Source organism: Peromyscus californicus, unplaced genomic scaffold (genome assembly GCF_007827085.1).
Source record: "Peromyscus californicus insignis strain IS unplaced genomic scaffold, ASM782708v3 Scaffold_7__1_contigs__length_154581171, whole genome shotgun sequence".
NCBI classification, from domain to species: domain Eukaryota; kingdom Metazoa; phylum Chordata; class Mammalia; order Rodentia; family Cricetidae; genus Peromyscus; species Peromyscus californicus.
The window spans coordinates 145,352,208-145,377,681 of record NW_026294595.1 but is presented as its reverse complement, the minus strand read 5'-3'; the positions used below and the strand labels follow the sequence as shown (position 1 = coordinate 145,377,681).

At 47.2% G+C, this 25,474-nt stretch overlaps 1 protein-coding gene across 7 annotated transcripts in view; it reads left to right on the top strand.

The window, feature by feature from the left end:
• Bcas1 (brain enriched myelin associated protein 1) overlaps window positions 1–6,827 on the top strand; it is an 84,672-nt gene extending 77,845 nt beyond the window's left edge. For all 7 annotated transcript variants that reach the window (XM_052725694.1, XM_052725703.1, XM_052725701.1 and 4 more), the window contains one exon: window positions 2,223–6,827. In XM_052725694.1, the coding sequence (XP_052581654.1) occupies window positions 2,223–2,286 (64 nt within the window). In that variant the 3' untranslated portion in view covers window positions 2,287–6,827. The remainder of the gene's footprint in view (window positions 1–2,222) is intronic.
• The last annotated feature ends 18,647 nt before the right edge of the window (window positions 6,828–25,474 follow it).

Genomic DNA, 25,474 nt, shown 5'->3' with positions numbered 1-25,474 from the left:
TGTATGACTGGCTGATGGTCGTGTATATTGTACCTCTCTTTTTCTGATTTAATAAAAAATATATTGAATTTTAGAAAACCTTTTTATTCTAAACTTTAAATGTAGCTCTCTGATGCTCTCTACAAGCAGGTGAAAAGTGTCCACTACACATGCCCACATACACGTTCAGATATCCCTTCACACATACCTTTGTGTACAAGAACATTCCTTCTTGAAAACTGATATATACGGGACTGGAGAGATGGCTCAGAGGTAAATAGCACTGGCTGCTCTTCCAGAGGTCCTGAGTTCAATTCCCAGCAGCAATGTGGTGGCTCACAACCATCTATAGTGGGATCTGACGCCCTCTTCTGGCATAAATTCATACAGGCAGATAGAGCACTCATACACAAAATAAATAAATCTTAAAAAAAAAAACTGATACATACAGAAATAGATTGGTGCACACATGTGACTGAACTTAAGGTCGCAGCCTCTGCCCCAGCAAACCAGATTCAGGCCACCAGTCCTCCATAAGCCTTTAATTAAAAGAGCCAGATTAAGAGTGAAAACCAGAAAAGGGAGATTTACTCCATGTGGCCACACTGGGAAGAGGGACAGAGATCCAGTAAGCCTCTTCCCCCACCCCCACAGCCCTTCTTCAGGGTCCTGACAAGTGGGTAAGGTTTAAACAGAAGACAGGACTACATAACCAAGCAGTCCAGCCCTGGCCACCATTATCTCAGCTCCAAGTCTGCCCCACAAGCTGTAAAACTTTCTCCAGTGAACAAACACCTCCTCTGGAACCCTGGGGCTTCAGCCTTTTCCTTTTCCATCTGGAGACTCCTGGAGAAATTGTAATTTGTTTCAGTAGTCTGATAGTCAAAGAGGATCACAGGAGTCCCTTTAGAATATATCCACTCCTGCCAGTCAGGCAGGTTTTACACACACACACACACACACACACACACACACTCATATCCACACAAGTAGACACAGATCCACACCCACCTTCACACTGGTTCACACAAGCCCACTCACTGCACATGAGAACTCTCACAGGGGTCAGAAATAAACATAGACTGTCCTGTCCTGGCATGGCTGAGAGCATAGGGACCATACCTAAAGCAGACTAGGAAACTGGTAGACGTGTCCGAAGAAGGACCATGTCTGTAAACCCCCAGATGTGGAGGGAGTGATAGCAGCATGGCCTGCAGGCTTCTGACAGACTGACTGGACCAGAAGCGGTTTCCTGTAAGCTAAATTTGCTTCCTGGGTCCTCCTGACCTGAGTTAGAAATCACTGTCTGTTCCTCAACCGGTTGGGGGTGGGGGTAGAGGCTACTAAAAACACCTCGGGAAAGCTGGAAGGGGAGGGGGAAGTGGCCACAGGTCCCAGTCCCTCCAAGTTGCCCTCAGTGAAACCAGCCAGCTGTCCGCTCCTTTGTCTGCAAAGCCCGGGGGTGTTGCCCGCTGTGACCTTTGGCCAGCCTCTGGGCTAGAGCAAGCCACAGAGGAAGGTGGCAGTCTCTTGGCCCGGTTCACCTTACAGGGCATCAGCGCTTTGGGTTCAGATGGGAAATGTTTCCAGGCAGGATAGGGAGGTCCAGAAGCAGTGAAGAGTGACTCAGGCCACCAGGCAACAGCGCCCTCCCACTTCCTGGAAACCGAACACAGGTTGGGGTGGGGGAGGGGCTCTTTGTGGCGAAGCTCCGAGAAGCCCCTCGCTGGCTGCTAGTCCTGGTCTCTCCCTTCTCCTGGGCCGAAGAAGAGGGAACTCTTAAACGAAGTTGTGGTTTTGCTTTTGTTTTTATGAAGGTCAGGAAATTGAAGGCACAAACTCAAGCAATGATTTACTACTGCAAGGACCCTAAACCCAGCTGCAGTTTAAGAAGGAAGTTTTGAGTTTCGTGTGAAAGTTGTGTGCTCTCCGTTGTAGTCCGTTTCTGATGAATTCACAGCAGACGCTAACTGCCACACCTCATGCCACTGTAGTGTGAGAAAGCAGGCACTCCACAAATGTGTACAGAAAGACTGTAGGACGCAGGGGTAAGACGTTGCAAACGACCCCGTGGAGCCAAATCAAGCTCTGGCAGGCAGAATGGGAAGCAAATCTGACAGGCGGCAAAACAGTCCAGACTACTCTCCCCAGAGAAAACAAAATTAAGAAGTTCGGGAGGAGAGGGGACAAAGTGCTGGGTTTGTCACGATGAGTCATTTAATGATTTACTGATTTATTTGTAGGTGCACAGGGAAGTGTCTGCTCTCCCTTGCCAAGAAGACGTGGCTTTTCCAAGAATGGAGCTAGTGAGATGAAATGTCCACCACTGTGCGCGCAAGTGTATACATACACACACACACATATACACACATGCTCGCTCACTCACACTCATGTGCACAACACGTGTGTGCACACCCTCAATGATGCCTTCCAGTTCCTGATGACAGAAACTTTTTGACTGATATCCGTAAAAGAATTCACTCAAAGGAGCAGCTGTTCCCAGCAGCCCGAGGCCACCCTTGGATTCATCCTCTTGAGGAAAGAGCCACAGACCTAAGGAGCTGCCAAAAACAGGGAGTGAAAGAAAGCCAGAGAGGGCACTGGTTTCCTTTGTAGCTCTTTGTAGCTAGAGTTTTCCTGCCTGGCCCACAGTCAGGACAAATCTCTCTCACCTGCCAGTCCCACAACCACTCAGACCCAACCAAGTAAACACAGAGACTTATATTGCTTACAAACTGTATGGCCGTGGCAGGCTTCTTGCTAACTGTTCTTACAGCTTAAATTAATCCATTTCCATTAATCTATACCTTGCCACATGACTCGTGGCTTACCGGCATCTTCACATGCTGTTTGTGATCATGGCGGCTGGCAGTGTCTCCGACTCAGCCTTCCACTTCCCAGAATTCTTCTCCTCCTTGTCCCACCTATACTTCTTGCCTGGCCACTGGCCAATCAGTGATTTATTTATTGACCAACCAGAGCAACACAGCTCTTTGCTCTTTAAACACGGTTCTCTGTGTGTGTGTCTCTCTGTGTGTCTCTCTGTCTCTCTCTGTCTCTGTCTCTCTCTCCCCCTTACTCCCTACCCCCAAACACCATGCAAACAGTCCAGATACACTGGGCAGTGGGGATCTCATTAAATTTACAAAGTCCAGAATTGGCCCCTCTGGCTCCTCCTCAACGATGCCGAGAAGCCTAGGCCTCTTGGTCCAGGACCTGCAGGTGTGGTCTCTTCCGTCCCGTAGCCCCAAGCTAGTCCTGGGCCTGAAGCAATAAACCCAGAGCTCAGGATGCAGCACAGCGATTCGGTACTGGCCATTCCCAGCCTTGTGGGAGCAGAGGGGGCAGTGGTGTGGTCATTACCACAAACGGGAGAGAAAAATCCTTCCCGGCCTGCCTGCGAGGAAAGTCACCCACCTTCCCACGGTGCAAACCCCGAGACTAGGGACGGAGGCTGGCAGGGCTCGCTTTAACCAACCACCCTCTCCATGTCCTCTTCAGAGCCGTTTAAGTAAGCACAGTGAATAGAGTCGGGTCCTTCTCTGGTCGGACTGTGTTCGCGCTGTTGAAAACGGAGCAGCATGGTCCCCTGAAAATCACTGCCCGTTAGCAAGAAAAAAAACGGCAGCAAACAACTTCCAAACATTGATTATGGGGGTCTTTGGGCCAGGGCTAGGGATTGCTTCTCGGGAAGTTGGAAGTTTTGGGCCTCTGTGCGCCACCCATAAAGCTACCCCTGGCTCCACTGCACCCTGGAGCCTCTAACTTGCCCGGCAGAAGCGAACCACGTGATTTAACAGAAACAAGGGCCCCTGCTGCCAGACAGGATCTCACACACAGCCTTCCTAAAGCACTATCAACTTACGTCTGTGTGTCGGCCCCCAACCCCGACCCCCCCCCCACACCCGCCCCTACACACGTACAATTAATTTAACTGCTTCGTTACATTTTCCTAGGAGCCGATGGGCAGGAACCTGTATGGGTTTGTTTCCAAATGGGTGCTTCCTGACAAAATGGCCCCAGCTGCACATCTGGCAATGGTTGCCTTTGAAGGGCGCTCTTGGGAGAGACTGTCATTCAAACGCCTTTTACCTAATCCGACCACATGGGTGCGCTCCAGGACCTGAGTTCTGCAAACTGACCAAGGCGCTTTCTTCTGTTGCCTCGCCAGGAAATTGGACCTAAGAAAGGAACATTAAGAGTCTGTTGATTAACTTCTAGAATACAGTCGGGTTTCGTTGGGAGAACTGGAAGAATTAAGACAAACTGGCCACTTACTATCTATGATCCCACAGCCCTCCGAACCAAGATGAGCTAGGTAGATTTTATGCTCCTTTATGCTCCACCTGGAAGAACGCTTAAGGAAGAATGTGGAATTGCCAAACTTTCAAGCAACCTTGCAGCTTCTGTCATGCTCCACAGCCTGACCTTACCTCTCACACCGGCTCCCCTCCCCCAACACACCCGATTAGAGATCAAATGAATTCCCATCTCTATTTCCTCCAGCAATAAAGGGATAGCAACGGTGAGGGTTACAGGGGTCACAGCTAACAGTGCAGTAGCTAACACACTCTCAGTACTCGGTAAACAACAGCCATTCCGGCATAGGAACCCGCAGCAGCAACAGGAGCCCCCTTCTCACATCAGCTACTAATACTAGCAATACTGATATTTATCATTGCACACATGGCGTCATGCCACGGCCTTCGCTCTGGTTCTTGGAGACTTCTGACTGATAATGAGATACACCCTTACATATAACAGGTGTGCCATAGCCTGGCTCTGGTCCCAAAAGGCTTTGCTCTGCCTTGTTCTGTGGGTTAACTTTGGACTAAAACTAGTGGCAGGTGATAAGTGCCACAGTAGGCAAGGGGATTATGGGATTATTATAATTAGTTTCACCTGAGTGTTTGAGTGAACTCAACCTCGAGAAGGCAGCTTCGATGACTGCGGTAGTTAACCGTGAACCCCAAACCAACCGCTTCTCCAAAGTCTCTGTTAGCCATAGGGCCTGTGTGAGCCGAAGCTTAGCCCCCAAAGCATAGTCCCTGGACTGTAGGTTTCTCCAGATCAGGACATTTTTGTGATTCGTGGACACTGGCGGATACTCAGTAAATGTCACTTGAACCGCTAGATGGATAGATAGATAGATATTCCACGACTACTAGCCCTGAGAACAGATCACCAAATGCTCGAGAGTGAGCTTTGCTTAGCTCCAAACACCAGGTGGCCCGCTCAGTGGCTCGCAATGGATGGCCCTGGGCCAGCAGCCGCAGCATTGACCGAGGGCTTGATGGGGCTGTAGAGTCCCCTCCTACTCTAATCCAGACGCTCTGACCAAAAATTCCCAGAGTGGGACCCACGCACCTGTGTCCTTACGTAGCCTCCAGGCAGTTCCAGTGTCGAAGAAAATGTGAAAAACCCTGAGAGAGACCATATCCTGAAGTGCCCACCGAGTATGCGGTCCAAAGACTGGCCCTGAAGGTACACATTACAAAAGCCGGTACTGACCTTCACTAGAAGCTGGGTACTACTGTGCAGCAAGCAAATGGCCTTGTTTCCTCCCCATTTCACAGACGGAAAAACCATCTGGGCCTACAGAGAGCAAAAGCGCTGTTGTCCAAGGCTGAAACCCAAGCTAAACTATTATTTGCATGTTTTAGAGACGGGGTCTCATGTGTACTGGGCTGGCCTTGAACTCGTTACGTAGCTGAAACTTCTGCTGTTCCAGACTCTGCCTTCTGATGTTGGGATTCCAGATGTGCGTCACTGCACCTAGTTTATGTGGCACTGAGGATCAAACGTGGGGCCTTGTGCATGGCAGGAAAGCCCTCTACAACTGAGCCACCACCCCGGCCCTGCCAACAGCGGCTCTTAAAGGTCTGTGGGAGACACGGGAAGGAAAAGAAAGGAGACGATTGTATGAGGATGTGACAGCGGGGGACTGAGAGAAAGCACTGTGACAAGGCCACTTGGATGGAGGGTGGCCCTTTGCAGAGGGGACGGTTGAGCTAATTCAGGAAGAACGAGGAAGGGCTTGGCCAAGGGTTCCCAGAGGGACAGGAAAGAGATAGACTGCCCGGAGTGAACTGAGTAGTTCACTATAGCTGGCCGGCTGGCGGGATAGCCTGCCTTGGAGGGGCCAGAGGGCAGCACAGAACAGGTCTTCCAGAAGGTGTAGGAGTCTGCCATAAGAATTTGAAACTATCTATAAGCTGGGAATACAGTTTCTGTGGCAGACAATGTGCTTAAACATGAGCAGGACTCTGATCCCCAACATTCATGCTTCTCCTCTCTCTCTCTCTCTCTCTCCCTCTCTCTCTCTCTCTCTCTCTCTCTCTCTCTCTCTCTCTCTCTCTCTCTCTCCCTCTCTCTCTCTCTCCCTCTCCCTCTCCCTTTCCCTCCCTCCCTCTCTCCTGCCCTCCTTCCCTCTCTCTCAATAGGCAGCCATAGAAGAGATATGAGCTGCAGGGGTGACATAATTAAATTGGCATTTTGGCTTCAAGTAGGGCCTAATATTCAGCCAGTATTTGCCACATGACTAACCATCCATCAGATACTAATTAAAAATGCATCATTTCTTTTTAAGCTTAGGTAGTGACTATAAGAAATATCCACTTAGGGCCTGGAGAGATGGCTCAGTGGTTAAGAATACGTACTGTTCTCACAGAGGACATGAGTCTGGTTCCCAGCACCCACATGGGGTGGATCACAACTGCCTGTAACTACAGCTCCAGGGGATCGGGCACCCCTTTCTGTCCTCTGGGACACTGTACTCATACACATATGCAAACACACACGTATACACATAATTAAAAATAAAATCTTTTTATGTAAAAAAAAATCTACTTAGATAAAACCTATCCGTGGATTTAACCGTTAAAAAGACATCCACAGAAGCATTCATTTCTCAGTGTCAGTGTTGACTGGACTCGGGCCCAGCCATCCACCGGGGTGATCCATGGCTACAGTGCATGGCTCACAGAGCCTGGACAGGTCGGAGACCCTCATTTGTTCTGTTGAATCTGCACAGTAATGGTTCGGAGCTTGAGAGCAGACCAAGGAGAAACCGCCTAGGGCGTGCGAGCTCAGTGGCCAGGTTAGCAGTGCACAGCAAGAGGTATTGATTGCAGATGGCATCTGGCCTGGGGAGAGCATGGGTGTTCTCTGGTGTGAAGGCCTTCGGTCTCTGGGATGCCTTGCCTCATCCTGTCCCCTCTCTGGCTCATTAGAGGGGAGGGGAAGCTCCCGGATCACATCCCATTCTGAAGTACACCTGTTTTTCTGGGGAGAAGAAATCGATCTGCCTTTGACTTTCCTTGGTTGCAACAATATGAGAAGGTTTCCATGGCAATAGACTCTGTAGCTGCCCAGCCCCATCTCTTCAGCCCACGTCAGAGTTCCCAGGAAGTACTAATGGCTTCTCATCTCAGAAGTTCCTCATTCTCTGCTCCCCTTCTTGGTGGCCTTCTGCAGATGCCGTCAGAGCTTGGTCAACCTACCTTCAGGGTGTTCTGGAAATCTCTGAAAGTTTGTCCTCAGAGCCACCTTTCCCCAGTGAGAGAGGGAAGATGGCATATAAACCTCCCGTCTTTCTGTGGACAACTTTAAGGTGTCCTCTCCACATTCCTGCAGGGTCCTTAGTGGGCACTCACAGTAGTGAGTGGCATGCTCATCGCTACACATTGCCCCCCATCACTTCCCAAATAAACTGCTCGTGTCTCACCTTCCTGTGGCAGGGGCCGTGTCTACATTAGGCATCTCAAGAAGGCTGAGAGAGACCATGCCAATAGTTTGGTGGTGAAAACTGGATGTGGGCAATGGTTTTAACATTCTGGAGGGCAGAGAGAAGGCTAGCCTGCAGCAGAGAGGTCCAGAGAATGAAACTACAGACAGACGGATGGAGGAGGCGTTAGTATGGTAGGAGAGAGTGTGAGTGCCTGTGAGAAACAACGCCAGGAGGTGGCTGAGGACAGCTGGAGCCAGGGTGCCTCGGAAAGTATGGCCTTTCTGTGGCTGGAAGGGATGGTAAGGATACGTACCCATCAGTGACACCCCCGACCCCTGGCTGAACAGACCCAGAAGCTGTCGGCAACGGAATCAGGAGAGGCAGTTTGAACAGGAGGTTGGAAAGAGGACCCGAGAGACATCACAGCATAATCAGAGACCTGGCTGTAGCTGGAGTGAGGTCCCAGCCCTTACGTGGGTCTCAGGAAATGAAGATGGATGGAATGGTCACGATGGCATGACTACTGTTTCATCTTCAGAACAAAGTTAGTGTTGGGAATATGCCCGGGCAATCCAGGTCAGCATGCCACAGAGACGCCTGGGCACTCATGCTTGTTGCCCCATTATTCACAACAGCCAAGCTACGGAAGCAGCGTTGATGCCCATCAACAGGTGAATGGATAAAGAGGATGTGCTGTGTATACATTATGACATTTTCCAAAAAATGGCTGGGACTGGAGATCATTGTATTAAGTATGTGTGAGTTGGCAAGATAGACTATGGGGTGGGGGGAGGGATCTAAAGGGAAATAGGGGGAGGGGGGCACGAAAGCCAGAGGAGGACTGTCGCGGGGAAGCGTGAGATAAACAGAGCGGAAGAAAGGATGGCAGAAAGGGCATGAAAATGTCGGGATGAATCCATTATTTTGTACACTAACTTAAAGGTAATTTTAAAGATTCTTAAACCCTTAAAAATAAAATAAACACTTAAAAAAAAAAAAGAAAGAAAGAACGGAGTGGTGGTTACGGTTAGTGCACAGGCCCCGAGTCCACAGAGCCTCCGCTGGAATGGAGTTCTGCTACTCACTAGCCATGTGGCCTTGAGCTTAAGGTCTTCAAGCCTGGCTTTCCCGCCATGGAGGTGATGAGCAAAGCCCCCCCACCAAAAGGTGATGGAGATTCAGCGATGCTTAGCAGAAGATGAGTGATTGTGGGGCTGGGGCGTGTTTGGTACCTACTAAGTGCTCATTTCCATGGAGACACTGGAGCTGAAAGTCGGCTATTTGAAAGTGAAAAGGTTGTCAGGTCATTGACATCCCTGGCGGTGGGAGGGCAGCCCAATGGGAGAGGTGCTTGCTGCTCAAGCGTTAAGGACCAGGACTGCAGTTCGATGCCCAGCACGTCATACAAGTCCAGATGTAGGGGCACCTGCCTCTAATCCCAGAGCCGGGCAGCAGAGACACAGCCCTGGGGCTTGCTGGCCGGCCAGTCTAGCCAAATAGGTGAACTTCGGGTTCAATGAGAGGCCTTGCCTCAGGTGAGAGCGATACTCAATGTCCACCTCTGGCCTCCACACGCATGTGTATTACATACATATGCACCCAAATGCACACGTACACACTAACCGGCTAAAAAGTGAAAAAGTGTCTCTTCTTTTTACTACTTGTCTAAGATCTGCCTCCAGACTTTTCTTCAAAGTCTTACGAAAACATCTCCTTTCCGGAGGTTAGGCCAGAGCTGGAACTCGAGAGTCGCCCCTCTGGGTGTCCACCTTCACATACCCCATCCACTCACCCACCCCATCCAGGTATCTTGGCTGGCCAGTCCTCACAAGTATGCAACGATTCTGAGAACACACAAACAGGAAGTTAGGCCCTCAGCCCAGTGAGGGCTAAAAACTTTATGTCCCTCCTTCCTCGGGAGAGACTTCTTCAGTTCCCATAAATTTGGGCCTTGAAACACCAGGTCCCGTGGCCAAGGTCTTGGGATGGTTAAATGGCTTTGCAAACATAGAGCCTCTTGAACCAAACAGGAGGCTTGTTGAGAAAGAGCTGGGCAGAAGCACCGTAGTTTAAGTCAACCACAAGACAGGACATCTAGAGTGTGGGGCAATTTTATTTAATCTCTGCAGTGGAGGAGCTTTGCATGGCAATTCTGGGAAACTTGCCTAAGAAATCAGCACTGAAAAACAGGCCTTTCTCTTCAGACGCAGAGGAGAATTCTCAGGCCTTTCATGAAGTGTCTCCTTAGCAAGCAGGAGAAAGATCACCATTTCCCAGGTGTGCTATTCAAGAGAATGTCATCCATCCTGTCACTTACCTGGATCTCCTCTTTGCTGCTAACCTGGGGTCCACCTACCTGGATCCCCTCTTGCTGCTAACCTGGGGTCCATCTCTTCGGTTTGTTGTTCTAAGATGGGACGTGGCTATGCAGCCCTACTGCTCTCGGTTTCAAAACTCTCCTATGTATGTATATCAGCCCCCAAGTGCCAGAATTAGAGTTAGTGTGCCACCAAGCTGGACTCTGAGGGTCTCTCCTCCTAAGTAAAGCCCCTCCTCCACCCCACACATAAACCTTCCCTCCATCCTCCAGTCTCCAATATTACCTGGGGGAAACCAAAGTCAGTTGATATGTAAAATTCCTTCCCCTTCTGAATACAACTACAAACATAAAAAAATAAAAAAATACACCTAAAACGTTGTTGGAAGCATCATAGGACCTGGCAATAAGGACAATGGAAAACACCTAGACTGGCCATGCACTTTCAGCAGATGGGAGCTGGAGAGTAATACCCAGGGAAGATAGTGAGACCCTGTCTCAAAACAAAACAAAAACAAAAAACAAGGAAGAAGAGAGGGAAGAAAGGGGAAGGGAGAGGAGAAGGAAGGTTGAAAAATCCTGCACCAAATAAAATATGCTTGTCAGAATTGAAGACAAAATATGCTTTCAGAAAAACAATAACAAAATTAATATACTACCAACAAAGGTGCATTTGTGTGTATGTGTATGCACTCATGTATGTACGTGTGTGTGTGTGTGTGTGTGTGTAGTGTGTGTGTGTGTTTCTGTGTGTATGTTTGTGTGTACATTCATGTATGTGTGTCCGTGTGTGTGGTGTGTGTATGTTTGTGTGTGTGTGTGTTTCTGTGTGTATGTTTGTGTGTACATTCATGTATGTGTGTCCGTGTGTGTGGTGTGTGTATGTTTGTGTGTGTGTGTGTTTCTGTGTGTATGTTTGTGTGTGCATTCATGTATGTGTGTCCGTGTGTGTGGTGTGTGTATGTTTGTGTGTGTGTGTGTAAGTTCTCTGAGAGGAAGAAATGATCCTGGAGAGATGACAATCAATGCAGGAAAGATGAAGCAACAGGATTAAAGCATTACTAAATGTAAATGGATACCGGTTGGGTTAAAGATAGTGATATCTCACGGACATCAAAAGGTATGTACAGTTTTAAAGCATGGCAGCCATAGCATGCACACATGGTAGGAAAGACGAGAAAGGAATGAAAGGTGTTCTCCCATTGCGTGATCTAGGAAAAAAAGTAAGTGTGCTAATTTTATCAATTTCTGATGGTCACCACAATCCACGAGGCAATAAGAAAGACAAGAGAATGCAGCAACAGCAAGATAAAAGGTGACATTGATCTAAAAACACGTTCAAAAAAAGATAATAAACATCTCACTTAAAAAGTGAGAAAAGAGCCAATAGGGAACTGAGCGGGGAACTGCAGCCTTCACTTGCAATCCAAACACTAAAACAGAAGGATCTAGAATTGGAGGCCAGCCTAAGCTACATAGGGAGCCTTTGTATCCAAAGGGAGGTGTTGTCAAGACTTGGACTCATAACAGGTGAAACTTATTGAAAACAGCTAATAATACATTAGCATTGTGTTTCTAATGTATTAATAATTACATTAGGTATAAACAAACTAAATACTTCCATTCAAAGCTTTCATCCCAGAGGCTGGTGAGATGTCTCTGCGGCTAAGAGGACATGTTACTGCTGCAGAGAACCTGGGTTCTGTTCCCAGGGCACAGCCTGTGGTTCAGGACAGCCTGTGACTCCAGCTCCAAAGGAACCTGACACCACTGGCTTCTTCAGACACCTGCACTCACGTACACAGACTACACACACACACACACACACACACACACACACACACACACACACACGCACACACAAACACATTTACAAATAAAAAGAAGAAGCCAGGTGGTAATGGTGCATGCCTTTAATGCTGGGGCACTTGAACCGCAGAGGCAGGTGGATCTCTGTGAGTCTGAGGCCAGCCTGGTCTACAGAGTGATTTCCATGACAGCCAGAGCTGTTACACAGAGAAACCTATCTCGAAAAAAATCAATCAATCAATCAAAGAGATTTCATACTAAATGGGAAAAAAAGACAACTATGTTCTAGGGGGCGTCTGAATACAAGCATTCCAAAAGGGTGAAAATTAAAGATGAAACTATTCCTGGCAGTTGTGCAGTGGGGTTGACACATGTCAGTACGATATGCTAATGAGGTGAAGGCCGGATGATTAAGAGTCTGAGGCCAGGGGGCTGGAGCGATGGCTCAGCAGTTAAGAGTACTGGCTGCTCTTCCATTCCTAGAAGCCCATGGCAGCTCACAACTGTCTGTGATCTGGCACAGACATACATGCAGGCAAAAATGTCAACGCACATAGAAATAAATAAATAAATAGAGAAATAAATAAATAAATAAATAAATAAATAAATAAAGAGTCTGAGGCCAGTCCAAGACTGCAAAATGACTTGGCTAGTTAAGGAAGTTGCTACCAAGCCTAATGACCTGAACTTGATCCCTAGGACCCACACGCTGGAAGAAAAAAACCAATTCCTGCAAATTGTCCTCTGATGTTCACATGAGTGGTATGGTACACATGGATGCCCCCCCACAACACACACATACAAACAGAATATAGTAAGTATTTTTTAATGTGGGAACATATCATATGAATGTATTAACCTAAAGTAGGCTGCCTTAGCTATTCCAGTATCAAGTGAAGTAGATTTTAAGGAAAGAAGCAATATAAATAAAAGGAGATATTTTATAATAGCAAAAAAAAAAATTCATCATGCTCTCTGGAAAGGCAAATCAATTCCGTCTATATGTACCTAAAAACATAGCCTCAACATGCAAGAAGCAGAAACTGCCAAATCTAAAAGGCAAAATCAAGAAATCCACACACAGTGGCAGGCTCTTCAACACTGTCTGTAACTGAAAACAAGACAAAAGCCAAAAAGAATGAAGAACTTTGATCAACTCTGTGTACACGTGACCTCAAGAAACTTCAAAGAATAAACACAAACTCGGCATGTTTCCTGACCACGGTGGAATTAGCTAGAAACCAACAGCAGAAGAGAACACGTCTAAGTTGTTGGAAATGGAATAAAATGATTCTGAAAACTCACAGCTTTAAAACCAAATGCCAATGGAAAACAGAAACCATTTCATGGGCACAGGATGGCTCAGTGGATAACGGATTTGATGTGCAAACCCCAGAGCCCATGAAAATGTGTGTCTGTGATCCCAATACTCCTACAGTGAGATGGAAGACAGAGACAGGGCTGCACCAGAATCATGTTAACTGAGGAGAGTCGGCAGGTCAAGCATCCTAAAGGGGACATAAGGAGACAAGTCTTGGGAATGTTGAAAGGTTCTAGTGCATTCCCATCCAAGTCAGGTTAGCTGCAGGTCTGAGTGCTGCAGGCCTGTCTGGTACTTGACAACCTCCCCAGAAGACCTTCCTGAACAACTTCGGAATCGTGCAGGCCAGCAAGCACGGTGTATGCAGCTGCTGTTGTATGAGACCATGTCTCAAACAAGGTGAAGAAGTCAGTGACCAACACCTGAGATTGTCCTCTGCCCTCCGTACCTAAACCATGGTGCACACACACACAAGCATTTTGACTAAGTGAACCTTTACCATATCAAAATAAAGATTCACCTGAAGAGCAAATTTTTGCCAGAAAGTGGTGGTACACGCTTTTAATCCCAGCACTTGGGAAACAGAGGCAGTCAAATCTTTGTGAGTTCAAGGCTAGCCTGGTCTACAGAGTGAGTTCCAGGACAGCCAGGGCTATACAGAGAAACCCTGTCTCAAAAAACAAAATAAGCAAACAAACAAAAAGCAATTTTTTTCTATTTAAATACATTTATTAGAAAGGAGGAGAGAGGCCGGGCGGTGGTGGCGCACGCCTTTAATCCCAGCACTCGGGAGGCAGAGCCAGGCGGATCGCTGTGAGTTCGAGGCCAGCCTGGGCTACCAAGTGAGTTCCAGGAAAGGCGCAAAGCTACACAGAGAAACCCTGTCTCAAAAAAAAAAAAAAAAAAAAAAAAAAAAAAAAAAAAAAAAAAAAGAAAGGAGGAGAGGATAAAAATCAAGTATAATCAGACTTTTCTTTGTGACACCAGCTCACAAGTAATGACTCTGAGACTTATTATTAATTATGAAAGCTTAGCCCTAGCTTAGACTTTTTCCCCCAATAGCTCTTATAACTTAAATTAATCTGTTTCTATTAATCTACATTCTGCCATGTGGCTTGGTTGGCTACCTCTCCTCTATACTGTATGTCCGAGTTCTTCAGTGTCCAGATTCATCCCAACTTCCTCTCTCTGCCTGGAAGTCCCGCCTATTCTCTCCTGCCTAGCTATTGACCATTCAGCTCTTTATCAAACGGTCACAGTGACACATCTTCACATGGTGTAAAAAAAAAAAAAATCTGCAGTAATCAAGGGCCCAAGTATCTGTCATGTAGAATGTAGAAAATAAAAGCAAATGAACTCTACAGAGTAGAAATAGAAGGGACTAACTATAACAGAAGAAAGGCATGAAAAAGAACACAAAAGCAAAGTAGCCCACAGAGACACCGCACATCCCAGCAGCACGTCCCCTTGCTCATCCACGCTTTCGTTCGTCCATCCAGCACACACAGAGACCCTGCTGTATATGAACTTGTTCTGGTTTCTTAGGTAGAACGGCAAGCATGCGACTTCAAAGAGCATGTAAGCGACTAAAGAGAGACAGCAGCAAGCAACAACTCAGTAGTGTCAAGAAACAGGGTGTTCCAAATTAAAATAAAGCACAGAAACAAAAGAAGAAAGAACTACCAGAAACAAGGCAGAGAAGCCAGGCTTGGTGACACTCGGCAACCCCCAAACCTGAAAGGCAGAGGGAAGTGGGCCTGAAGTTCGAGGCCAGACTGAGCTACATAAAAGACTCTGTTCCTCAGTGGATGATTAAGTGATAGGTGGATAGATGATAGGTAGGAAGATTAGATAGATAGATAGATAGATAGATAGATAGATAGATAGATAGATAGATAGATAGATAGACGGACAGATAGAAGAAAGGTAACGCACAGAGAAACATGGTCCAATTTAGTTAGCAAGATCAGAGAAGCCTTCTTTGAAAGCTGCATTTGAGAGTTTCAAACACTCAGAAGTCAAGCATGCCAATCTGAAGAGAAGGATTACAGAGAGCAGGCTCAGCAAGCCACGGGGAGCAAGCCAGGAGGCAGCATTCCTGCACTTGCCTCTGCTTCAGCTCCTCCCTTGCGTTCCCACCCTGACTTCCCTCGGTGACAGATTGTTACCTGGATAGTAAGATGAAGCCAAGCCTTCCTTCCCCAGTGGCTTCTGGCCATGGTCTTTATCACAGCAGAAATAAAAGCGGGCAGTGTTGTTTCCAGGCACTCCATCTGTAAGAACTTACTACAGGACAATAGACAAACCAATGCACCTGTGTTTACTCAAGAACCACAGAGGGAGGTGCACCTGCTGGATGCTGGTGCTGGTCCAGTAACCAGAGCTGTGCCAGAGAGCAAGAAGGGTAAGTGCCCAATAGCCTCAAGCACACAGAACAGGAAAGGAAGTCATGTCTTAGACTCTCTTTCTCTCACACACATACCCGGAGTCAGTCTCTCTCTCTCTCTCTCTCTCTCTCTCTCTCTCTCTCTCTCTCTCTCTCTGTCTCTCTCTCTCTCTGTCTCTCTGTCTCTCTCTCTCTCTCTCTCTGTCTCTCTCTCTCTCTCTGTCTCTCTCTCTCTCTCTCTCTCTGTCTCTGTCTCTGTCTCTCTCTCTCCCCCCCCCCCCCCCCCCATTTAGGCCAGAGAACAGCTCTGTCAAGTTTTGGGCTTGGGTGAGGCATCCCTCAAGAGCCACCCACCTTCTTTTTTTTTATTTGTTTGTTTGATAAAGGTTTTTCACTAGGACCTGGAATTGTCCATTCAGCTAGGCTGGCTGAGTAGCCACTGAGCCCCAAGCTCCCATCTGTCTCTACCTCCCCAGACCCGGGATTACAGGTACACGCTGCCACGTCCGATTCTTAAGACCAAACTCATGTCCTCATGTTAAACACTTCACCACCCTAACTGTCTTTCCGGGTCAGAAGTCAGCTCTTCAGGGAGACAAGGAGTGGATCAGAATGCAACCATGCCACAGCTCTGCTCGGATCTTCTGAATCAGAGGGTGGGGTGTCAGAGGCCACCGGAGAACAAGACGAGTCCAGGCTGAAGAGGAGGACCCTGTGCTCTGGATCCAAAGGTGACTCACTCACATTGTACACTCGGCATTTTGGAAAAGGAGAGAGAGAGAGAGAGAGAGAGAGAGAGAGAGAGAGAGAGAGAGAGAGAGAGAGGAGTCCTGACAGAGTCAAGAGTATTTACATGTATGAGTCAACCTGGGAGTGAGACTGTGTCCAATTGAACACGATGCAAGTTTTGAAACTTCATTTCCAGACTATTCCCAGGGTGCAATAACTTCCTGTTTTCATTGCAGCCTTCCCAGTCTCTGCGGCTGCCATCCTCTACTTCAATTTGGAATCATGGGCACACAGAAAAGCTCGATGACAATCCTGTAAGAAGACGAAGTGCAAGGCCTGATTTCTGGCTCCTGTCACAGAGGGGAATTCATTCGGTTATTTTTCAGCTGATTCACCGTTGACCAAGAGTCCTTTCCTGCTCTGCAGAAGTGGGAAACAGCACAAGCAGAGGATGGAGCCAGGACAGTTCTTGTCTTGTCTTGTCTTGTCTTGTCTTGTCTTGTTTTGTTTTTTTCAAGACAGGTTTCTTTGTGTAGCCCTGGCTGTCCTGGAACTCACTCTATAGACCAGGCTGGCCTCAAACTCACAGAGGTCTGCCTGCCCCTGCCTCCCAAGTGTTTGAATTAAAGGCCTGTGCCACCACCACCTGGCTACATACATAATTTAAAATAATAAAAATAAAATGCTTTAAAGTGTTGTGGTAGCTTGAATGTAATTGGCCTCCATAATCTCACAGGGAGTGGCACTATTAGGAGGTGTGGCTTTGTTGGAGTTGGTATGGCCTTGGAGGAAGTGTGCCATTGTGGGGGTGGGCTTTGAGGTTTCCTATGCTCAGGATGCCCCCGCCCCCCAGTGCCTCAATTGATTTCCTGTTTTCCTGCAAGATGTGGGACTCTCAGCTACTTCTCCAGCACTGTGTCTGCCTGCATGCCACCATGCTCCCCACCATGATAATAATGGACTGAACCTCTGAAACTGTAAGCAAGTCACCTCAATTAAATGTCTTCCTTTATAAGAGTTGCCGTGGTCATGGTGTCTCTTCACAGCACTAAAAACCCTAAGTAAGAAGAGTATATTCTCTTCTACTCCCCATGATTTAAAATTTAGGAAGGCAGGCAGGATGGTATATTGACTCATCCTAGCAGCTAGGGGGCTGGAACAGGAGGACCATGAGTTCTAGACCATTCTAGTGCACAAAGTAAGACTCCATCTCAAGAAACCAAAGTTGGGGATTTGGCCCAGCAGCAGAGCACTGTCTCTGTGTATGGCCCAGCACTGCTAAATCAATTACTTCACTTTAAAGGTTTAATAGTCTAAAAGCATTGATTTTTAACAACTCTTGTGTCTGCTCCACAGATGGAGACAGCTAATCACTGCTCCACGAGGGGCCTTCCTGAGTGCTAAACCTCAAGCAGCCTTCACCCCTCATGAGCCTTTGTATGAAGAATGTGTCCATCCCAAGGAGCAAACAGTCTTGTTTTCCCACCAACTTCCTTCCTGCATCAGAAGAGCTGGGTGCACACTTCAAGCGTGACCCAGACTTAGAGATGGGTCCCGCTCTCTCTATGTGGAAGCATCGCCTTCCAGGAAGAAGGCAAAAATGTCCTTTGGTTGAGCTTCTTTGTCACCCTGTTAAAAGCAAACTGACAGAGAGAGATGTCATCTTACCCACTGTCATCACAGAAACAAATAACAACAAATGTTGGTAAAGATGTGGGGAGAGCGGAGCCCTCACGCTCTCAGACAGGAATGTGCAGCCACTGTGGAACAGTATGGAATTCTCCAAAACTGGGATTACAAGTACCACACAAGCCAGCTGTACCTGGTTACACACCACAGAGACGCTTGCACACCCGTGCCTACTGCTGTGAACACTAACAGTTCCCACCGACTCCCTTCAGCCCCACGCTAGCCTGTCTGTGGTCTTATGTTCTTCTTCTGTTACTTTCAACTTCTGCTTCTCTCTCCCTCTTCACCCCAGCCCTCTCCTCACTATAATTGTCCTCACTTCCATTTCTCTGTTCTGAAATGGCCCTTGCAAAACACCAAATCTACTGTCCTGGGCCCCGAATCAACTTCCGGTTTCGCAAGTAATACAGGAAATCATTTTCCTAATTAAAATAACGAACAATTTAAAGACGGGTCCACAAATCCCCCTTTTGATCATTTATTCCCACTCTTAGAACATCTTCCCCTTGAGGAAAGTTATGAGGAGAGTGGGGTGGCTCTCCTCTCCTATGCGAGCTGGATGTTGCTTGTTTTCTTTGGACGTTTGTCGGTATCTAATCATTTGAACTGTTCCCCAGGCCTCCAGAGCACAGATGAACTGTGGTTCATTTCCCTGAAACTCTGTGGAAGAGTATTTATTTCTCCTTCACTTTAACAAGCAATAAAGTGCCAGAGGGTACCATTCACTCTGTCTCTTCTATAGGGGCCATTCCTTTCTCTAGACCAGATGCTAAGAATTGCTCCTGAAGCCACTGTGGTATACGAATTGTCCCTTCAGCATTGATAGGCACTGACCACCCACACACACACACACATAAGCAGTAGCACAGATGTATTGGCCCAGCACACTCCCATCCTGCCACAGGGCTTTTGAGTGGCCCTGGATAGCAGACTTCCTGTTTTGTTTCTCTGCTTCCGCTGCTTTTTCACTCTCTGGTCTGTCTTTCCTAAGTCCTTTTGCCTTTGTCCTCTGCTCTACCATCCTGAGATGCAGCCATTGTCTGGGATTCAGACCTTCCTTCTCTGCCCAAGTGAGTGTGTTGACTCCCATGGTTTGCACAACCATAACTTCAGGGAGCCCAACAAAAATAGTTTTATGCGCCAAGTAGTCCCAGGACTTGAGAAGTAGAGGCAGGATGATAAGGAGTTCGAGGCCAGTCTGGACAACATAAGACCCAGTCTCAAAACAACAATGAAAAAACAGATAATAAGTAAAAATCCTGGGGTTTCATCATGAACCTCTGATGAGGGTTCTTCTGGTACTGCCCTGAACTCCATGCACAGCTCCAGCTGTTATGGCTTTCTTAGAATCCAGGAATCCATATTCTTAAGGTTTTTTTTAACCCCCCAAAGAGCAGCAAATCTAAATTTGAATGTAAAAGTTCACATTTTCTTAAGAGTTGAAAATAGATTTAGAAGAAAATTTAATCCCACATGATTAATAAAGCATCCTTGTGGGGTGGTTCTGCTACCAAGAAGCTAGACCGTGGTTTCTCCCTCAAACTCACTTCCTTCCTCAGGCCCTCCTCTTCTGAACTGCACCCTTCAAATCAGAAACTTACCCTATGATTCCACCTGAGAAGCTGCTCCAGAACGCAACACACCCTTCCATCTTCACTCTGCTGCCTGAATTGTGCCCATCATTCACCAATCACAACCTATCACAGAGCATCCTAACTGGTTTCTTTGCATGCCTGTGGGGCACTCCTCCATTCTAGAACACCCTTGCCATCAATACTGTGAAAGGAGGGGTGGAGAAGGAGGAAGAGGAGGAGGAGAGAAGCAAGAATAGTGAAGGGAGAAGAAGATAGAGGAGGAGGAAGTGAGGGAAGAGAAAGAGATAGAAGATAATGAGGAGAGAGAAGCACCCAAGTCCTCCCCGATGAGAGTCTTACTAGTCAATGTCATGTAGTCCCCAAAGCCAAGGTGCCAATTGTGACCCCTTTGTTCAACGCTTGAATGCTTGCTGTGAAATTATCCTTTTGTACACTGTGAAGATTTTTCACTCAGAATGGCTTAATAAAAAGCTGATTTGGCCAGGCAGTGGTGGCACACGCCTTTAATCCCAGCACTTGGGAGGCAGAGGCAGGTGGATCTCTGTGAGTTTGAGGCCAGCCTGGGCTACCAAGTGAGTTCCAGGAGAGGTGCAAAGCTACACAAAGAAACCCTGTCTCGAAAAACCAAAAAAAAAAAAAAAAAAAAAAAAAAAAAAAACTAGAAGAATGATGGGAAGAAAAAGGGAGGAGTCAGAGAAACGCCAGCCAGCCACCAAAGAAGCAGGACATGTAGAAAATGAGGTAACAAACCATGAGTCAGGTGGCAAAACATAGAAAAGAAATATGGGTTAATTTAAACGTAAGAGTTAGGTAGTAACAAGCCTGAGCTATTGACTGAGCATTTATAATTTATATTAAGTCTCTGAGTCAGCTATTTGGGAAGAGGCTGTTGGTTATTTGGGAGCAGGGGGACTGGACAGGAAAACTCCACCTACATTTGACTGACCCAGTATTATAAATTTTATCCAAATTTATCAAATCAGATTTCATAGTAATATGCAGACATCAAGTTTTCCCTGAAAGATCTAACCAGCTAGTAGCACACTGTTTGCAGTCTCAACTATAACCAAGAAATGACTGGGGGGAAGCGGGAAGGTGGTACTTTGTAGTCTTTGCATTGTAACTGCCTGGTCCTGAGGGCATTTACAACCCCTGAACCACAGGCCACAAGTCAACCGGCCAGTATGAACCATAAGTAAGCCCTGCTCCCAACCCTTCCTCCATCTCCATCCTTTCTCCCATTGCTCATCACAGCTGGCTGGCGAAGATACTGCTTCAGACTTGAGCAAATGCTCCATTCCACCGCTGTGACCTTTGAGTCACTTAAACCAAAGTGGATATGCTCCATTCTGAGAGGGCTTGCCTTCGGCTCAATAAATCACTCCTCAGATCACTAATGACATTGAACTTTCTCTAGACAGCACATTTGGGTTTAAGACACTGCGGCTTGAGCTCTTCATTTAATTTTCCGGAGCACCTCATTCAACTCAGATTCCAACAGAGGAAGACAGAGTTCCTGGCAGACAGGCATGCCTCATGCCTTTGAAATCTGCCAGAGACATGCAGTGACTGTTGTGAGGCGAGAACACTACTTACATTCTTAGAAAGCACACCCACCCAGAAAGAACACACACACACACATCCCCCCTATTCAACTATTATCCTTGATATGTGTATAACATATATAAAAATCATCGTTTTATACTGTGATAATTGGTTATGAATAAAGCTGGCTGAAATAGATAAATAAAATAATCAAATAGCTATTTTAGGGGACTGCAGAGATGGTCTGTCAGTTAAGAGAAGAGATGCTGCTCTAGCAAAACAACCCAAGCTCAGCTCCCAGCACCCACATCAGGCAGCTCACGACCATGTGTGGTTTCAGCTCCGGGAGATCTGGGGCCCTCTTCTGGCTTCCTCCAGCACCAGCTACATGTGGTGCGCATACTGACAAGCAGACACACACACACACACACACACACACACACACACACACACACACACACACACAAATAAATTGAAAGATTATTTTGTCAAAACTAGGTTAGAACTAGGTTCTGTCTGGTTCATATCAAGGCTTTTCAAGGTGGTAAAGTCTACTAGGCACGTAAGCCGGTCTCCCTTCTTTCTTGGTAAGAGAGCAGCAACTGTCATGTGGAGAGACTTTTAAAACTACAAGTCACAGACTCCGTTACAACCAAGAGTGCCATTTAACAGGCCTCTGGCCAGGGAGATGCCAGAGTGGTAGGTGAGGAGCTTCCCAAACAACTCCTTAAAGGGAAAGGCGGGTCTTGGGTTGGGTGGCACAAACTGGGAGATTAGGCGCGGCCCACTTCCTAAGTGCCATGCCAGATAAAGGAATGGCTTCAAATTCCCGCCTTTCCTCATCACCCACCTCTGAACTCCACACCAGAGAACACACTTAAATCTTCCCTAACCTGCGGGAACCTGCATCTTTCCATTATCCACAGGTAAACTGTGTGCTGTCGAAAGCTACTTTGAATAAATGAAGAGGAAAGGGAGAAGAGGATGGAGGAGGAAAGAAAGAAGGGAGCTAGAAGGAAGGAGGGAAGGAGAAGAGGAGGAGGAAGAGAAGGAAGAGGAAGAGAAGGAAGAGGAGAAGGAGGGAGAGGATGAGGAGAAGGAGGAGGAAGAGAGGGCAAGGAAGGGAGGGTGGGAAAGGAGGAGAGCGGAGGAGGAAGAGGAGGAAGAGGAAGAGAAGGAAGAGGATGAGGAGAAGGAGGAGGAAGAGAGGGCAAGGAAGGGAGGGTGGGAAAGGAGGAGAGGGGAGGAGGAAGAGGAGGAAGAGAAGAGATCTTTTCTTCATTGACTAGCCCAGTAAATCATCACAGGTGGAAGCAGGTACTAATTACAGGATAGTTGCAAGTAACATTATTTTTACTCATGGTATCTCAAAATTCTTCAGGTGTGCTTTTTTACCACTTTCTGCCTTTTAGCCCAAATAAACTCCAACATGAAAATTATCCTCTGTGCATATAAAAATTACCTACACAGGGTTCTGAATCATTTGCCAAACTTAAGCCCCAATTTTTATTTCCAGTTTGGCTTGAGAGCAAGATGTTCCTTTTAGGGGATGGAAGCTTCTCAGTTTCCCACATTGAATGACTCAACTCGAATGTATTGTATCCTCATTAACATTCTAGATTTTTCTGTAATCTCCTCTGCTCCATACATTCAAGATAACTGTGTCAATCACTAACAGCTTTTAACAACCCCGCTGTTTCTGGGGATGTGGCCCGTCCAGTAGCTGTGGCTGTAGATTATCTGAGCAATTGCTTCAATCCCTCACTTGTTTTTGAGTTGAGTATCAGCCTGACCTCTGGGTATGGCTGCCCATGACTCAGTCAAAGTGAGAGTTCCATCACTAAATGTGGCTGTGTTTGCTATATCTGTTTTCTCTCTAGCAGATTATTCAAATACCATCTGGCTGAAGTCAAGTTGTCTCAGAACCCACAGAATCTCTACCCTGGTCCCTGTTGGGTCCCCAAAAACTCAGCCATGCTGTAATATCCTTCTGAGACTACACAATGCCTGCAGGCTGTCAGCCCAGCTCTCTCCTCCAGCCTCCTGCCCTCCTGGGACTCTGATGCCTCCTCTAATGACCATGTGTTTCTTATCTCCTCCACCGCTGTTGCTAAGCCACAACGCAGGCGAGAGCACATTTCCCTGGGTGCCTGCATCCCTTCTTTCCCTTTTGACACCTCCAGCTAAGTCCTCAGCATATTGTCTTTCCCAATCCAACACAGCCCCACTGTGCCTTCGGGGACTTCATCATCACCCAGGAATGCATCCTTAGGAACAAAAATGCAAAACCAAGAACACCAGGAGACAATTAAAGAAATTTTCACTCGTGAGGTCACAAGTAGTAGACACTTCTCCTTAATGGGCAGAAACTTTCACGGACTCAGCAAGTTACTGAGGCAGTTCTGCAAACAAGCTGAAAATGCCTTTCCTAACTGCCCAGGCCAGTGCCACACAAGTGCCGTCTTTAAGACAGAGCCTATCTTGAATGGTGTGCAGAGGATGCCACCAAGCTTTGGATGAACTCGATAAAGGAAAGACATGTCATTCTCAGGAGTCTGAATTTCTTCCCTTCTCTTCCTTCCTCTCTCATTCCCTATCTTTTTTCTTTCTCTCTTTTCTCTCTCTCTCATTCTCTCCTTCCTTCCTTCCTCCCTCCCTTCTTTCTTTCCTTCCTTCCTTCTTTCCTTTCTGTTGCAGGGCTGCAGATGACCATGAGACCTCAAGCATGTCAAATCAACTGCTCTACCACTGAACCACACCCCAGCCTTCATTGTAATTACTATTATTATCTTGACACAAGTCTCACAATTGCGCTCACTCTGTAGCCCAGGCAAGCTTTGGACTTGCATTGCTCCTGCCTCAGCCTCTGGAGTAGTAGGCATAGCCAACCCCACTCCAGTTTTTCTTCAATCAACCAGTTCTTAGCTGTTCATTAACACACACTCGTAATTCCAGTACTTAGGAAACTGGGACAGGAGAATTGCCGTGAGCTTGAGGCTAGCTTGGACTACATTATGAGACCTTGTCTCTAAATAAATACTTTTTTAAAAAAATCTTATCAAGCACCCCTCCCAGCAAGCTCTACCTGGGGCCTCACTGCTGTGGTGGGAGTTCTGGTCTGTTCCAGTTACTAATGGACCCAGAATTCTACTGGCTAGCACATTAGCCACTAGACACGGGTGGCTCTCTAAATGTGAACATACAGTCACAAAAATGAAATGAAGTGAAATTTTTATTTCTTCAATTGTATAGCCTCTCTTCAGTGTGGATTGTAGTTATTGTCTTGGATAAAATAGGCACAGAACATTCTTATCAGTCTAGAAGATTCTCACTCAGCATGGTGCTGGAACCAATAGTCTGGTTCCAGGGGGCGGTCCTGGATTCCTTCTGCTGGGTCATTCTCAGGGCACTTTCTCCAAATCTTTGTCATGTTGGATTAGAAAAGTTAGTGTTTTCCCCTCCCTTTCTCCCCTCCCTTGTCTGTCTCCCCACCCCTCCCCTCGCCCTCTGATCCTCTCCCATCTATCAAGTCCAACAATTCCAGTAAGAAGGGAAAAAACAGTCTAAGTGAATTCGTTGATTGTCAGTTCCAAAGCGAGACTGACTTTAGTTCCGCGTTTCGGTTTCCGTCATGCACCACAGCCTGCGTGCACCGCGGAAGGATGCTCGCACGGGTCCTTGGCGGTGCCCGCTGTCTTCACCTCCCCAGCAGAGGGCAACTGCGCTCCAGGTTCTCAATGGAGAATGTTTACACAATCATTGCAGCTTTGTGTCCGTGCTTGCTTCCAGTGATACTTTTTCTTTTTTCAGTTCATTTCAGTGGAAATGCAGAGTGCCAGATAATTCAGGCCATTTGAAAGGCAAGCCGTGGGAGCTTGGCGAGCAAGGTCCTACTTCACAGAGAACTCATGCCTGGCATTTCAGGAAAGCACAAGAACCTGGCACCGTGACTCTGCACGCACTATTTTGCAGAACTCTTTATTTAAAGGCGGGTTTCAAGTCCAGCTGGAGGCGACCAGGTCAGCACCTATAAAACCCCAGAGGCAGACATAGGTGTCCTTTCTTGGGACCAGATAGGAGTTGGGTGTCAGACTTGGCACCAGCTTGACAACTCATTCACTTCTCCCAGGCCACAAAATGGTGGTGGCTGTAAGAGGTGACGCCAGGGACCCGGGAAGAACACTGCAGTTTGCATGAGTTCCTCTCCAAAGACCCAGGCCAGTCACTCTCCCTTTCCACCTGCCCCTCCCCCTCCCCAGCACCTCCCTCACCCTCCTCATCTCCCCCAACAAGACTCTCAACATCTCAGCACGAGGAGATGAAGACAGATACTTGGGGGTGAGAAGAAGAAAGAGAGAGAGGGGAGGATATATAG